This window comes from Entelurus aequoreus, linkage group LG17 (genome assembly GCF_033978785.1).
Source record: "Entelurus aequoreus isolate RoL-2023_Sb linkage group LG17, RoL_Eaeq_v1.1, whole genome shotgun sequence".
Lineage (NCBI taxonomy): Eukaryota > Metazoa > Chordata > Actinopteri > Syngnathiformes > Syngnathidae > Entelurus > Entelurus aequoreus.
In genome coordinates, this window is record NC_084747.1 from 9,731,352 (window position 1) to 9,747,556 (window position 16,205).

Genomic DNA, 16,205 nt, shown 5'->3' on the forward strand with positions numbered 1-16,205 from the left:
ACAACATGTTTAGACTATGATAAGTCTCTTATTCTTTTTAATAACATTGTTATTCTGAAGATAACCAATAATAAATAAAATACTTCTTACCATTAATGCAACTTCTGGTGCTGCATGGTTTTGCTGATGGCTTAGTAGTCTGGTTGATACGTGGTTATTTTTAACAATGTGATTACCAGCGTAATTATTCATTACTTATCAAATTAAGCAAATTTCAGCTAAGATTTATCTGAGAACCAGATGCAGTCATCAAAAGAGCCACACCTGGCTCTAGAGCCATAGGTTCCCTACCCAGATCTAAATAGACCCCCTTTTTAGACTAGTTGATCTGCTGTTTCTTTTCTGCTCTGCCCCCTCTCCTTAGTGGAGGGGCTGTGGGGGGGGGGGGGGGGGGGGGGGGGGGGGGGGGGGGAGGGGGGGTGGGGTGGCGCAGGTTTGGTGGCCACAGATGAAGCGCTGGCTGTCCAAAGTCGGGACCCGGGGTGGACCGCTCGTCTGTGCATCAGTTGGGGACATCTCTGCGCTGCTGACCTGTCTCCGCTCGGGATGGTCTCCTGCTGGCCCCACTATGGACTGGACTCTCACTATTATGTTAGATCCACTATGGACTGGACTCTCACTATTATGTTAGATCCACTATGGACTGGACTCTCACTATTATGTTAGATCCACTATGGACTGAACTCTCACTATTATGTTAGATCGACTATGGACTGGACTCTCACTATTATGTTGGATCCACTGTGGACTGGACTCTCACTATTATGTTAGATCCACTATGGACTGGACTCTCACTATTATGTTAGATCCACTATGGACTGGACTCTCACTATTATGTTAGATCCACTATGGACTGAACTCTCACTATTATGTTAGATCGACTATGGACTGGACTCTCACTATTATGTTGGATCCACTGTGGACTGGACTCTCACTATTATGTTAGATCCACTATGACTGGACTCTCACTATTATGTTAGATCCACTGTGGACTGGACTCTCACTATTATGTTAGATCCACTATGGACTGGACTCTCACTATTATGTTAGATCCACTATGGACTGGACTTTCACACTATATGTTAGATCCACTATGGACTGGACTCTCCACTATTATGTTAGATCTACTATGGACTGGACTCTCACAATATTATGTTAGATCCACTATGGACTGGACTCTCACAATATTATGCTAGATCCACTATGGACTGGACTCTCACACTATTATGTTAGATCCACTATGGACTGGACTCTCACACTATTATGTTAGATCCACTATGGACTGGACCTCTCACTATTATGTTAGATCTACTATGGACTGGACTTTCCCAATAATATGTTAGATCCGCCATCAGTGCCTAGTCTATAAAATCCACTACACCCTCCCTGATACCGAAGTACATGTCAAACTACTTCCTTAACGTAAATGACCGCCATAACCACAACACCAGAGGGAGCTCCACTAACCACGTTAAACCCAAATTCCGAACTAACAAAGGTCTTAACTCGTTCTCTTTCTATGCCACATCAATGTGGAATGCGCTCCCAACAGGTATAAAAGAAAGGGCATCTCTATCCTCCTTCAAAACCGCAATAAAAGTTCACCTCCAGGCAGCCACACCCCTAAACTAACACCCTCCCCGGAGTGCTAACAATCAAATGCAGATACTTTTTCTTATGCCTTCTGATCTCTCTCTCTCTCTCTCTATGTCCACTACTTGATGTCCATATCCTACCCCCCACACCCCCACACCCCTGATTGTAAATAATGTAAATAATTCAATGTGCTTATCTTGTGTGATGACTGTATTATGATGATAGTATATATGATAGTATAGATCTGTATCATGAATCAATTGAAGTGGGACCCCGACTTAAACAAGTTGAAAAACTTATTCGGGTGTTACCATTTAGTGGTCAATTGTACGGATATGTACTTCACTGTGCAACCTACTATAAAAGTCTCAATCAAAATCAATCAATCAAAGTGTGTGAATGTGTGTGTGAATGGGTGACTATGGACTGGACTCTCACTATTATGTAGATCCACTATGGACTGGACTCCCACACTATTATGTTAGATCTTCTATGGACTGGACTCTCACACTATTATGTTAGATCCACTATGGACTGGACTCTCACTATTATGTTAGATCCACTACGGACTGGACTCTCACACTATTATGTTAGATCCACTATGGACTGGACTCTCACAATATTATGTTAGATCCACTATGGACTAGACTCTCACTATTATGTTAGATCCACTATGGACTGGACTCTCACACTATTATGTTAGATCCACTATGGACTGGACTCTCACTATTATGTTAGATCCACTATGGACTGGACTCTCACTATTATGTTAGATCTACTCCGGACTGGACTCTCACAATATTATGTTAGATCCACTATGGACTGGACTCTCACACTATTATGTTAGATCTACTATGGACTGGACTCTCACAATATTATGCTAGATCCAATATGGACTGGACTCTCACTATTATGTTAGATCTACTATGGACTGGACTCTCACAATATTATGCTATATCAACTATGGACTGGACTCTCACACTATTATGTTAGTTCCACTATGGACTGACCCTCACAAAATTATGTTAGATCCACTATGGACTTAACTCTCACTATTATGTTAGATCCACTATGACTGGACTCTCACACTATTATGTTAGATCCACTATGGACTGAACTCTCACACTATTATGTTAGATCCACTATGGACTGGACTCTCACTATTATGTTAGATCCACTATGGACTGGACACTCACACTATTATGTTAGATCCACTATGGACTAAACTCTCAAAATATTATGCTAGATCCACTCGACATCCATTTCACGGGTCGCCCAGCAGGGGGGGTCCCCACATCTGCGGTCCCCTCCAAGGTTTCTCATTGTCTCATTGGGTGAGTTTTTCCTTGCCCTGATGTGGGATCTGAGCTGAGGATGTGGTTGTGGCTTGTGCAGCCCTTTGAGACACTCGTGATTTAGGGCTTTATAAGTAAACATTGATTGATTGATGATTGATAAAAACGTACAGAAACTTGAACGATGTGCTCGGCAGCCTTTGATGGCAAGGAAATCAATCGTTTTGTTTTTTTACTACTTTATTTACATCAAATCCATCAATTCACAATACTGATCAATTAAAAGTCTACTTTTTGTTAGTTCGCAGACATGGATTTAAGTTACAGTATGTGCCTTGTTTAAAAAAAAATAAAAAAAAAAAAAGCACCGGTCGCCCAGGGGGGGGTCCCCACATCTGCGGTCCCCTCCAAGGTTTCTCATTGTCCCATTGGGTTGAGTTTTTCCTTGCCCTGATGTGGGATCTGAGCCCAGGATGTGGTTGTGGCTTGTGCAGCCCTTTGAGACACTCGTGATTTAGGGCTTTAAAAGTAAACATTGATTGATTGATTGAAAAAAGCCCTTTCATGGAAAAATATCAAGAGACCAGGAATTGTTCCTCCCGTGTGTGTCCTCACGTTTTGAGTCACATGGGTCTTGACGGAGGAGATTTTTCCCCAAACTGAACGATTAAACGTTTTTCTTCATTGTGTGTCCTCATGTGTCGAATAAAAGTGGGCCTTTGAGTAAATGTTTTACCACAAACATAACACTTTAATGCTAATTCTCTTGTGTGTGATCTCACGTGTCGAGTGAAATTACCCTTGCTGATAAAGTTTTTACCACAAAGTGAACAGTTCAATGTTTTTTGTCTTGTGTGTGATGTCATGTGTCGAGTTAAATTACTCTTTGTAGTACAGTTTTTACCACAAAGTGAACAGTTTGTTTTTGGTCTTCTGTGTGCTCTCATGTGTTGAGTTAAATGACCCTTGTTAGTAAAGTTTTTACCACAAAGTGAACAGTTCAATGTTTTTTCTCTTGTGTGTGTTCTCATGTGTTGAGTTAAATTACCTTTGCTAGTAAAGTTTTTACCACAAAGTGAACAGTTCAATGTTGTTTCTCTTCTGTGTGCTCTCATGTGTAGAGTTAAATTACCCTTGTTAGTAACGTTTTTACCACAAAGTGAACAGTTCAATGTTTTTTCTCTTCTGTGTGCTCTCATGTGTCGAGTTAAATTACCTTTGCTAGTAAAGTTTTTACCACAAAGTGAACAGTTGAATGTTTTTTCTCTTCTGTGTGCTCTCATGTGTAGAGTTAAATTACCCTTGCTAGTAAAGTTTTTACCACAAAGTGAACAGTTCAATGTTTTTTCTCTTGTGTGTGATATCATGTGTCGAGTTAAATAACTCTTGCTAGTAAAGTTTTTACCACAAAGTGAACAGTTCAATGTTTTTTCTCTGTGCGTTCCCATGTGTTTGGTCATATTACTCTTTGTAGTAAAGTTTTTACCACAAGCTGCACAATTAAATGGTTTTTCGCCTGTGTGTAATCTCACATGTTCAGTCAAATGGCTATTTTGAGAAAAGCTTTTGCCACAAACTGAACAACTGAAAGGTTGTTTACCTCTCTTCTTTTTAGAGCTTTCAGAGTGTTTGTGGTCAGCGTGAGTCCTCATATCACCTTCACAGTCTGTATCGCTGCTCAAAGTTACTTCAACCTCGTCTTCAGCCTCACTATCTGATAGTGGAGCAAAGAGGTTGTCTGGTTGTGGTTTCTCTTCATCATCTTCAGTCTTCACAGAGACAACAGTCAGTGGCAACTTGGTGTAATCAGCTCCCTCTGGTCCTAGAAGACACTCTCCCTCCTGAGTGATGCAGAGTTCCTCCTCTTCCTTTTTAATGGGATGGGGCTGTGAAGCTTCCTGCTTCAAAGTGGAGCGCTCCCTCTGTGACTGAGGTGGGAATTCTTCTGGATGACCAGTCAGCTGCTGGTCGTCTGCGGGACACAAACACACTTTAGTTCAGACATGATCCATGAGATGTTTATCCTTCAACTTGTGTACCGTGTGAGTGTGTAGTGTTTCATGGCTATTCATTCATGAACCATTTCCCTTGTGGATCATTAAAGTTTGTCTAATGTCTAATTTAGTGCCTTGCCAGAATGATGGAACTAGAATCCCAACCAAAAAAAATATGGACATTTTTACTACAGATGTATCAGACTGCCGATATTATCGGCCGATAAATGCTTTAAAATGTAATATCTGAAATTATCGGTATCAATTTCAAAAAGTAAAATGTATGACTTTTTAAAACACCGCTGTACGGAGTGGTACATGAACGTAGGGAGAAGTACAGAGCAGTTGCGTCTCCCAGTCATACTTGCCAACCCTCCCCATTTTCCCGGGAGACTCCCGAATTTCAGTGCCCCTCCCGAAAATCTCCCGGGGCAACCATTCTCCTGATTCCCACCCAGACAACAATATTGGGGGCGTGCCTTAAAGGCACTGCCTTTGCGTGCCGGCCCAATCACATAATATCTACGGCTTTTCACACACACAAGTGAATGAAATCCATACTTGGTCAACAGCCATACAGGTCACACAGAGGGTGGCCTTATAAACAACTTTAACACTGTTACAAATATGCGCCACACTGTGAACCCACACCAAACAAGAATGACAAACACATTTCGGGAGAACATCCGCACCGTAACACAACATAAACACAAAAGAACAAATACCCAGAACCCCTTGCAGCACTAACTTTTCCGGGACGCTACAATATACACCCGCCGCTACCCCCTACCTCAACCCCGCCCACCTCAACCTCCTCATGCTCTCTCAGGGAGAGCATGTCCCAAATTCCAAGCTGCTGTTTTGAGGCATGTTAAAAAAAATAATGCACTTTGTGACTTCAATAATAAATATGGCAGTGCCATGTTGGCACTTTTTTACATAACTGGAGTTGATTTATTTTGGAAAACCTTGTTACATTGTTTAATGCATCCAGCGGGGCATCACAACAAAATCAGGCATAATAATGTGTTTATTCCACGACTGTATATATCAGGGCAGCACGGTGGCAGAGGGGTTAGTGCGTCTGCCTCACAATACGAAGGTGCTGAGTAGTCTGGGGTTCAATTCCGGGCTCTGGATCTTTCTGTGTGGAGTTTGCATGTTCTCCCCGTGACTGTGTGGGTTCCCTCCGGGTACTCCGGCTTCCTCCCACCTCCAAAGACATGCACCTGGGGATAAGTTGATTGGCAACACTAAAATTGGCCCTAGTGTGTGAATGTGAGTGTGAATGTTGTCTGTCTATCTGTGTTGGCCCTGCGATGAGGTGGCGACTTGTCCAGGGTGTACCCCGCCTTCCGCCCGATTGTAGCTGAGATAGGCTCCAGCGCCCCCCGCGACCCCGAAGGGAATAAGCGGTAGAAAATGGATGGATGGATGTATATATCGGTATCGGTTGATATCGGAATTGGTAATTAAGAGTTGGACAATATCGGAATATCGTCAAAAAAGCCATTATCGGATATCTCTAATTTTTACCGGTCAATCCACGTCCCTATCCACACCTATAGTCATGAGTTTTGGGTTATGACCGAAAGGACAAGATCACGAGTAGAAGCGGCCAGAAGGAGTTTTCTCCGTCAGGTGGCGGAGCTCTCCCTTAGAGATAGGGTGAGAAGCTCTGTTATTCCAGGGGAGCTCAGATTAAAGCCGCTGCTCCTCCACATGGAGAGGAGCCAGATGAGGGGGTTTGGGCATCTGGTCAGAATGCTCCCTGAACGCCTCCCCGGGGAGGTGTTTAGGGCACATCCGACTGGTAGAAGACCACGGGGAAGACCCAAGACACGGTGGAGAGCCGATATCTCTCAGCTGGCCTGGGAACACCTCAGGATCCCCTGGGAAGAGCTAGGCAAAGTAGCTGGGTAGAGGGAAGTCTGGGCGACCTGACTTCAGATAAGTGGAAGAAGATGGATGGGGTTATTCAAATATTGAACTATAAGTTAATGCTAGCAAGCTCGACCAACGTTTAGCAGAGGATCTGACAGCGTTCACTGTGGCATTAGCTATGTCATCGAGTGGCTTGGAGACTCATAACTTAAAAGTATTCCCGCAAGAAGAGCAGACACACACCTTGTATCTCAAAATACTCGCACATTGAGATACCACAGTATTGGAAGATGATATAATTGTGATTGATCAGCGGGAAAAAATACTGGTTGATTCAGGTGATCAGCTGTGAGCATATCAACTCGATCAAACATGGCGGAAATGTCCATGATAACAGCCAATAAGGTCCCACCTTTTCCTGTAAGTTGCTGCACAAGTAAACAGAATGACCAAACTTGGAGGGAAACACACAGCTGAATAAATGTCAGCCGTGACTGAGAGTTCTCTTTAAAAGGTGAGGCTAAAAAAAAACCCAACTCAACGTCTGCTGTGTGTTCGCCCAAGTTATGTGGAGCAAATGAAGTTGAAGTACAAAATATCACACACACAACAACACGTGTCCAGATCTAGAATGGCTTAATCAGATTTGTATTATTTTCATGGAACATTTGTTGTTTGTACTACAATTTAGTTTTAACAAACCCTTTAAAATGGATTACTAGTTTTTTCTTTTCTGTAATTATCCATCTTTTTTCTACCGCTTGTCCCTTTCGGGGTCACGGGGGGTGCTGGAGCCTATCTCAACTGCGTTCCTCGGACAAGTCGCCACCTCATCGCAGGGCCAACACAGATAGACAGACAACATTCACACTCACATTCACACACTAAGGCCCATTTAGTGTTGCCAATCAACCTATCCCCAGGTGCATGTAGGACAGGGGTCGGCAACCTTTACCACTCAAAGAGCCATTTTGGCAAGTTTCACAAATTAAAGAAAGTAATGGGAGCCACAAAAAAAATTTAAAATGAAAAACACCGCATACAAAGCTTTAATGCTTTGTGCTATGTTAACCAGGGGTCTCCGACACACGCACCGGCACGCACTTTAATGTGGAAATTTGATGTTAGTGCAGCCCGCGAGTTTTGAATGAATGGCGCTTGCTAGCGTCATACTTGCCAACCCTCTCATTTTTCCCGGGAGACTCCCGAATATCAGAGCGTGATGAAATTGCATTTGGCGCCCTCTACAGTCTGCCCTAACAGTGTACCTGCTCGACCACACGTAGAATGCAATTTCAGCTTGCTCACGTAAGTGACAGCAAGGCGTACTAACTCAGCAGCCACACATCTTACACTGACGGTACCAATACCCAGAATCCCATGCAGCCCTAACTCTTCCGCTCAACCAACGCACGGAGAGGGGGGGGGGTTGATGTGTGGGGGGATTTGGTGGTAGCGGGGGTGTATAATGTAGACCGGAAGAGTTAGGGCTGCATGGGATTCTGGGTAATGGTTGTGTTGTGTTTATGTTGTGTTACGGTGGGATGTTCTCCAGAAATGTGTTTTTCATTATTTTTTGGTGTGGGTTCACAGTGTGGCGCATATTTGTAACGTAACAATGTTAAAGTTGTTTGATACGGCTACCGTCAGTGTAAGCTGTGTGGCTGATGAGTAAGTATGCTTTGCTGTCTCCTGTGTGTGCAAGTAATAACAACATGCAACATGTGGATGCTATAGAGGACAATTACTGCAGTGCAGTTAGAGCACGCCCTTTATTTAGTAATTAGAGTGTAAATAGGATTATTGTTTCCCTGGGAGTAATCTATGAGAGACACTGAGATCCATAATTCTCCTGGGAAAATCGGGGGAGTCGGCACGTATGTAGCTGAGCCGCATCAGAGTGGTCAAGGAGCCGCATGCGGCTCCGGAGCCGCGGGTTGCCGACCCCTGATGTAGGAGGTGGGAGGAAGCCCACGCAGTCACGGGGAGAACATGCAAACTCCACACAGAAAGATCCCGAGCCCGGGATTGAACTCGGGACCTTCGTATTGTGAGGCACATGCACTAACCCCTGTGACGCCGTGCTGCCCTTTTCTGTAATGAATTAGTCCTAAATTATTAGGACAGAAAAATAAATATACAATGACATTTTTGTATTTTGCAATTAAATTTTAGTTTGTATTACAACAGTACGTTTAAGACAATCCAAAATATATTCTAGATTATAACAACAGATTAGACAAAAAATATATAATGATTTAAATTTGCTTTGGTAATTTGACTTTATGAGTTGTGACATTTGTGGAGAACTTCCCAATAATCCAAAGTTGAGAGTAATCATATTATTCTTGTTCTTTATTACCTCCAATCCTCTGCGCGTTGATGTAGACATGTGGTCCAGTCTTCTCTTCACACACTGCACATCTCTTACTCTTCCGCAACATCTCTTCTTTCACATCATTATTTTCTTTACACAAGCGATTTATTTGCTCTTCCACTTTCTTCATTTGACTTTTGCATTCTTTCACCTCCTCTGATGTGAACTCCAGTGCCTTCTTCAAGCTAACAATCATGGCGGTCCTTTGTTTACGTTCTTCAACACAGTCGGCTAATTTGTCATCGAGGCTCCCTACAGGGTTTAGGATAGTCTCCATCGCTCCACACTCAACGTCCATTTCGGGGTTTTAAGAACAAAAACAATATTGGTGAATCTATAAATGTGTAGGATCGTAAATTCGAAACTTCTTCAAGAAGCCACAGCCGTTCAGTCCGCCATTGCCATCGCAGTTGCCGCCAAAGTTTGAGCTGCTTGATCCGTTTGCCCATGCACCAAAAGCCATCCACTTCCGTTTCCGACTTTACGGAGGATTTTTTCCAAAATAAAGTTCTTCTTTCAACAACCGGTTCGCAAAAGTATCTACTGATAACCTAAAAATAGTGAAAAGCGACACTTAAAATATGTAAACAACTTTAATCGAACAATATCGTCAAACAAGTTTTTCTGTTGAATTAATACATAATGCACACTTTAACAAACCATATTTATTTTTACAAACTTTAACTAACTGATTATTTGTTGGGTTTTCTTGAAACAAATATAATAAAATTAGGTCAAACATATTTATATTTCCTATCTGGCTCCATTAGCAGTCAGTCATTGTAAATACTTTGATAATTTTGTTACTCAATTGAATCACCAAACGACAGACAATTACTAGTGTAGCCGAGTATTCTGGGTTCGCATATTCTGTGTACTGATATAATATAATAATACAATAATAAATGGGAGTCATAAGAGCAGGTCCACCGACTTTAATGTCACAGTTCTCCTTTCTCTCTCCTTCACACACCTTCTTCCACAATCACCTTTATAGACCTCTTACGTCACAGCCCTACGGCAACTCTGGAGGGACAAAACTCCTCCTTACCTAACATTCTCTGCTAACTTGGGACATCCTGAAAAGTTTGTTACACTAGCGTTCATTATTTATGAAATGTGGGGGGGATAAGACATTTAAAATGTTGCTTTTGGGGCTTTTTCTGTTTATAATATCTGCTTATACCATAACCATAACTCCATCCGTCCATCCATCTTCTTCCGCTTATCCGAGGTCGGGTCGCGGGCGCAGCAGCCTAAGCAGGGAAGCCCAGACTTCCCTCTCCCCAGCCACTTGGTCCATCTCCTCCCGGGGGATCCCGAGGCGTTCCCAGGCCAGCCAGGAGACATAGTCTTCCCAACGTGTCCTGGGTCTTCCCCGTGGCCTCCTACCGGTCGGACGTGCCCTAAACACCTCCCTAGGGAGGCGTTCGGGTGACATCCTGACCAGATGCCCGAACCACCTCATCTGGCTCCTCTCCATGTGGAGGAGCAGCGGCTTTAGTTTGAGCTCCTCCCGGATGGCAGAGCTTCTCACCCTATCTCTAAGGGAGAGACCCGCCACCTGGCGGAGGAAACTCATTTGGGCCGCTTGTACCCGTGATCTTGTCCTTTCAGTCATAACCCAAAGCTCATGACCATAGGTGAGGATGGTAACGTAGATTGACCGGTAAATTGAGAGCTTTGACTTCCGGCTCAGCTCCTTCTTCACCAAAACGGATCCATACAGCGTCTGCATTACTGAAGACGCCCCACTGATCCGCCTGTCGACCTCACCATCCACTCTTCCCTCACTCGTGAACAAGACTCTGAGGTACTTGAACTCCTCCACTTGGGGCAAGATCTCCTCCCCAAGTCGGAGATGGCACTCCACCCATTTCCGGGCGAGAACCATGGACTCGCACTTAAAGGCCTACTGAAAGCCACTACTACCGACCACGCAGTCTGATAGTTTATATATCAATCATGAAATCTTAACATTGCAACACATGCCAATACGGCCGGGTTAACTTATAAAGTGCAATTTTAAATTTCCCGGGGAACTTCCGGTTCAAAAAGCCTTTGGAGGATGACGTATGCGCGTAACGTCGCGAGGTCTACGGAAGTGTTTGGACCGCAATGGACCCTATACGAACTGCTCTGTTTTCTTCACAAAATTCCACAGTATTCTGGACATCTGTGTTGGTGAATCTTTTGCAATTTGTTTAATGAACAATGGAGAGTGCAAAGAAGAACACTGTAGGTGGGATCAGTGTATTAGCGGCGGACTACGGCAACACAAACAGGAGGACTTTGTTGGATAGCATACGCTAGCGCCGGAGACCTCACCTTGACTTTCTACGTCTCCGGGCTGCCAACCGCATCGTTGATCGCTGGAACGCAGGTGAGCACGGGTGTTGAGCAGATGAGAGCTGGCTGGCGTAGGTGGAGCGCTAATGTTTTTATCATAGCTCTGACGAGGTCCCGTTGCTAAGTTAGCGTCGTTAGCAACAGCATTGCTAGGCTTCGACAGGCGGCACATCATTAACCGTGTATTTACATGTCCAGTGTTTGGTTCGGTGTCTCCTGATAGTAGTATTGTTGATCTTCTGTCTATCCTTCCAGTCAGAAGTTTATGTATTTTGTTTCCATCTGCATTAGAGAACGATGCTATCACGTTGGCTCGTAGCTAAAGTGTTTCACCGATGTATTGTCGTGGAGATAAAAGTCACTGTGAATGTCCATTTCGCGTGCTCGACTCTCATTTTCAAGAGGATATAGTATCCGAGGTGGTTTAAAATACAAATCCGTGATCCACAATAGAAAAAGGAGAGAGTGTGGAATCCAATGAGCCAGCTTGTACCTAAGTTACGGTCAGAGCGAAAAAAGATATGTCTTGAACTGCATTCTAGTTCTTCACTCTAACGTTCCTTATCCACGAATCTTTCATCCTCGCTCAAATTAATGGGGCTTTCTCGCTCCGAATATCTCTCGCTCCATTGTAAACAATGGGGAATTGTGAGCAGCACTACCGCTTGCGACATCACGCTACTTCCAGTAGGGGCAAGGCTTTTTTTTTATCAGCGAGCAAAAGTTGCGAACTTTATCGTCGATTTTCTCTACTAAATCCTTTCAGCAAAAATATGGCAATATCGCGAAATTATCAAGTATGACACATAGAATGGATCTGCTATTCCCGTTTAAATAAAAAAAAATAATTTCAGTAGGCCTTTAAGGCCTACTGAAACCCACTACTACCGACCACGCAGTCTGATAGTTGATATAGCAATGATGAAATGTTAACATTGCAACACATGCCAATACGGCCGGGTTAACTTATAAAGTGACATTTAAAATTTCCCGGGAAATATCAGGCTGAAACGTCGCGGTATGATGACGTATGTGCGTGACGAAGTCAGAGTAACGGAAGTTATGGTACCCCGTAGAATCCTATACAAAAAGCTCTGTTTTCATTTCATAATTCCACAGTATTCTGGACATCTTTTGCAATTTGTTTAATGAACAATGAAGGCTGCAAAGAAGACAGTTGTAGGTGGGATCGGTGTATTAGCAGCGGACTACAGCAACACAACCAGGAGGACTTTGTTGGAGAGCAGACGCGCTAGCCGCCGACCTCACCTTGACTTCCTACGTCTCCGGGCCGCCAAACGCATCGGGTGAAGTCCTTCGTCCTTCTGCCGATCGCTGGAACGCAGGTGAGCACGGGTGTTGATGAGCAGATGAGGGCTGGCTGGCGTAGGTGAAGAGCTAATGTTTTTAGCATAGCTCTGTGCGGTCCGGTTGCTAAGTTAGCTTCAATGGCGTCGTTAGCACAGCATTGTTAACCTTCGCCAGCCTGGAAAGCATTAACCGTGTACTTACATGTCCACGGTTTAATAGTATTGTTGATTTTCTATCTATCCTTCCAGTCAGGGGTTTATTTTTTTTGTTTCTATATGCAGTTAAAGCACGATGCTATCACGTTAGCTCGTAGCTAAAGCATTTCGCCGATGTATTGTCGTGGAGATAAAAGGCACTGAATGTCCATTTTGCGTGCTCGACTCTCATTTTCAAGAGGATATAGTATCCCAGGTGGTTTAAAATACAAATCCGTGATCCACAATAGAAAAAGGAGAGAGAGTGAAATCCAATGAGCCAGCTTGTACCTAAGTTACGGTCAGAGCGAAAAAAGATACGTCCATCACTGCCTCTCAAGTCATTCACTGTAACGTTCCTCATCTACGAATCTTTCATCCTCGCTCAAATTAATGGGGTAATCATCACTTTCTCGGTCAGAATCGCTCTCGCTCCATTGTAAACAATGGGGAATTGTGAGGAATACTAGTTCCTGTGACGTCATGCTACTTCCGGTACAGGCAAGGCTTTTTTTTATCAGCGAGCAAAAGTTGCGAACTTTATCGTCGATTTTCTCTACTAAATCCTTTCAGCAAAAATATGGCAATATCGCGAAATGATCAAGTATGACACATAGAATGGATCTGCTATTCCCGTTTAAATAAAAACAAATCCTTTCAGTAGGCCTTTAAAGGTGCTGATTCTCATCCCATTAATTTAAAAAAAAAAGAAGCAAACGTCGTGATGCGTTTCTGAAAGTGAAATGAGCAATAATCTGTACAAGTTATTAATTTTTTTCTATCCTAATGTTGTGGGTCAGACTGGCTCGTACATGGACATGCAAGCTAGAATCCAGTAGACTTGACAAGGACGCGCTCAAAACGTCCAATGTGAAACCACCTTCACAGCAGGTTTTCCAAATCATTATTTTCTTTACACAAGCGCTTGTTTTGCTCTTCCACTTTCTTCATTTGACTTTTGCATTCTTTCATCTCCTCTGATGTGAACTCCACTGCCTTCTTCAAGCTAACAATCATGGCGGCTCTTTGTTTACATTCTTCAACAAGGTCGGCTCATTTCTCATCAACCCTCTCAATAGCTTTTAAATAAATAAAACTTAAAGTCACTCACCTTCATCTTCCGTCTTTATCTCCGTTGGTGATTTGCTGGAAGTTGGTGGCGCTGATTCTCTTTCATGTTCTCTTTTAACGGACGTCGCCATCTTAGCATAGCAGTGGTCGTCCATCTTCTATCACGTCTTCAATCTTCACTTCAGGAAACACTCCATCGCTCCAAACTCAACTTTCGTTTCTTAGACTTTAGACAAGGTCAATCTATAGAACAGAAACATCGTAAATGTGAAACTTCTTCGAGGAGCCACGGATAGTTCAGTCCGCCATCTTGGTCGCCAGCAAAAGTCGGAAAGTTTCTGCTCCGTTCTTTTGCCCATGCGCCAAAAGTCAGCCACTTCCGGGTGTTTTTATTTTGTGTTTTTTTTTTAAAAAATAAAGATATTGTATTGTTTTTTTTAAACAACCGTTCCGCAAAAGTATCTATACTGATAACCTGAAATAGTCGGAAACTATATTTCAAAAATGTAAACAACTTTTATCCGTAATCCATCAACGTGTTTACATTTTGCTTTATATTTATTATTTTACTTATTTTTTATCTAGTTTTGTATTTGTTTTGTATCATCCCGTGTTGTGTATATTATTTTTTTTGTTTGTTCGGTTTGTACTTCCAGAAGTTTTGCACTTGTTTTTTTTTTTGTCTGTTTTTTTGTTTGTTTTCATTATATTTGGATGTATTAGTTTGGTTTGTATGCTTGCACTAAAAGAACACCTCCAGGCAGCTACAATCCTAGACTAACACCTTCCCCCCACCACATCCCACCACCCCGGATTGGAAATAATCAAATGTAAATAATCAAATGTATATACTTGTTCTTATGCTTTCTGAGCTCACTATGTTCACCACTCGCTGTACATATCCCACCAAGTCAGACCTACACTGTTCCAATGCCCATTTCTCAGATGATATAATTGTTGATGACTGATGTATGCTGATATTAGATAAAGCCTGCATTAATCTAGAATTAGGTTGGAATAGAATAGAAAGCTTTATTGACATTGTATTAAATGCTTCATGATTTATGGCTGCCAATATTGAGCTGTGCTTTAAGACATATACAATAATTATAAACACTGCAAACAAGGCTAAAAGTACACGGATCAAGTATCAGGTGACCAGAGTTGGGACTAATGCGTTACAGTAACACATTAGTGTAACGCCGTTATTTTTCGGCGGTAACTAGTAGTCTAATGCGTTATTTTTTATATTTAGTAACTCAGTTACTGTTACAACGTGATGCGTTAGTGCGTTATTTTTTATGTAGTATCGGTTAGAAACTGAGAAGATCTGAGTGTGTTTTATTGGAGAGCTGCAGTGTCGTCCTTCTGAATCTTCCTGTGTCACAAGGGGTAGAAGAGGCGTGCTGTGTGTGTGTATGTGGGGGTGGGAGGAGGATGTGTCTGTGTTTACTGACAAGACATCATGGCGGAGCTGAAGTTGAGTTTCTTAATATGGAGATATTCTCACTACTTTTCTTTCGTCGAGCACAAAGCAAAGCACATTTTAGTTAAATGTAAGTTGTGTCTTGGATTAAAGATCCTATTTACTGCCCAAAACTGCAATTCAAATCTGCTGAAACAGCTACAAAAGCAACATGCTTCGATGAAGCTAGTAAAGAGAGAGACAGACAGACAGACTCCGATGCCACTTCACCTCCACCTCCACCTAAGCAACAGCGGCTGGCTTTTAACGGAGGGACTGCTAGCCAGGACAACATTGATAGAGCCATTGCAGCGTATGTGCTAGAAGACATGCAGGCTATTTCTACAGTGGAGTCAAACAACAAATGGCACGAAAACATGTTCCAAGTGCCTGGACAGTGAGCACATAAACATGGAAAGCGAGATAAAGAAAACATTCAAAACTCTGCCTCTGCTCATCATTCAGCACTGAAGGTACACACTCTGTCAATTCTCTTATATACTCTTTCATTCTAGACTTCTAGAGTGTTTGATTATCACATCACTCTAAATGTATAGACTATACATTTCACAAACATAAAGAGGGATCCTAGTGGGCCTTATCTCTAAACTAAAACTGGGGAAATGTGTAGAGTGTTCTGGGCTTCAGTACAGTGTTGATCTCCTGAAG

At 42.8% G+C, this 16,205-nt stretch overlaps 1 protein-coding gene across 3 annotated transcripts in view; it reads right to left on the bottom strand.

The window, feature by feature from the left end:
* LOC133632306 (gastrula zinc finger protein XlCGF57.1-like) overlaps positions 1-14,422 on the bottom strand; it is a 127,769-nt gene extending 113,347 nt beyond the window's left edge. The window contains exons 1-2 of one of the 3 annotated variants that reach the window (XM_062024670.1): positions 14,112-14,422; positions 3,050-4,863 (exon numbers count right to left, since the gene is read on the bottom strand). In XM_062024670.1, the coding sequence (XP_061880654.1) occupies positions 3,515-4,863; positions 14,112-14,226 (1,464 nt within the window). In that variant the 5' untranslated portion in view covers positions 14,227-14,422 and the 3' untranslated portion in view covers positions 3,050-3,514. Of the gene's footprint in view, positions 1-3,049; positions 4,864-9,131; positions 9,584-14,111 lie in introns of those variants that run through there. The other 2 variants (XM_062024669.1, XM_062024672.1) reach the window with 2 other exon arrangements.
* Between the last annotated feature and the right edge of the window lie 1,783 nt (positions 14,423-16,205).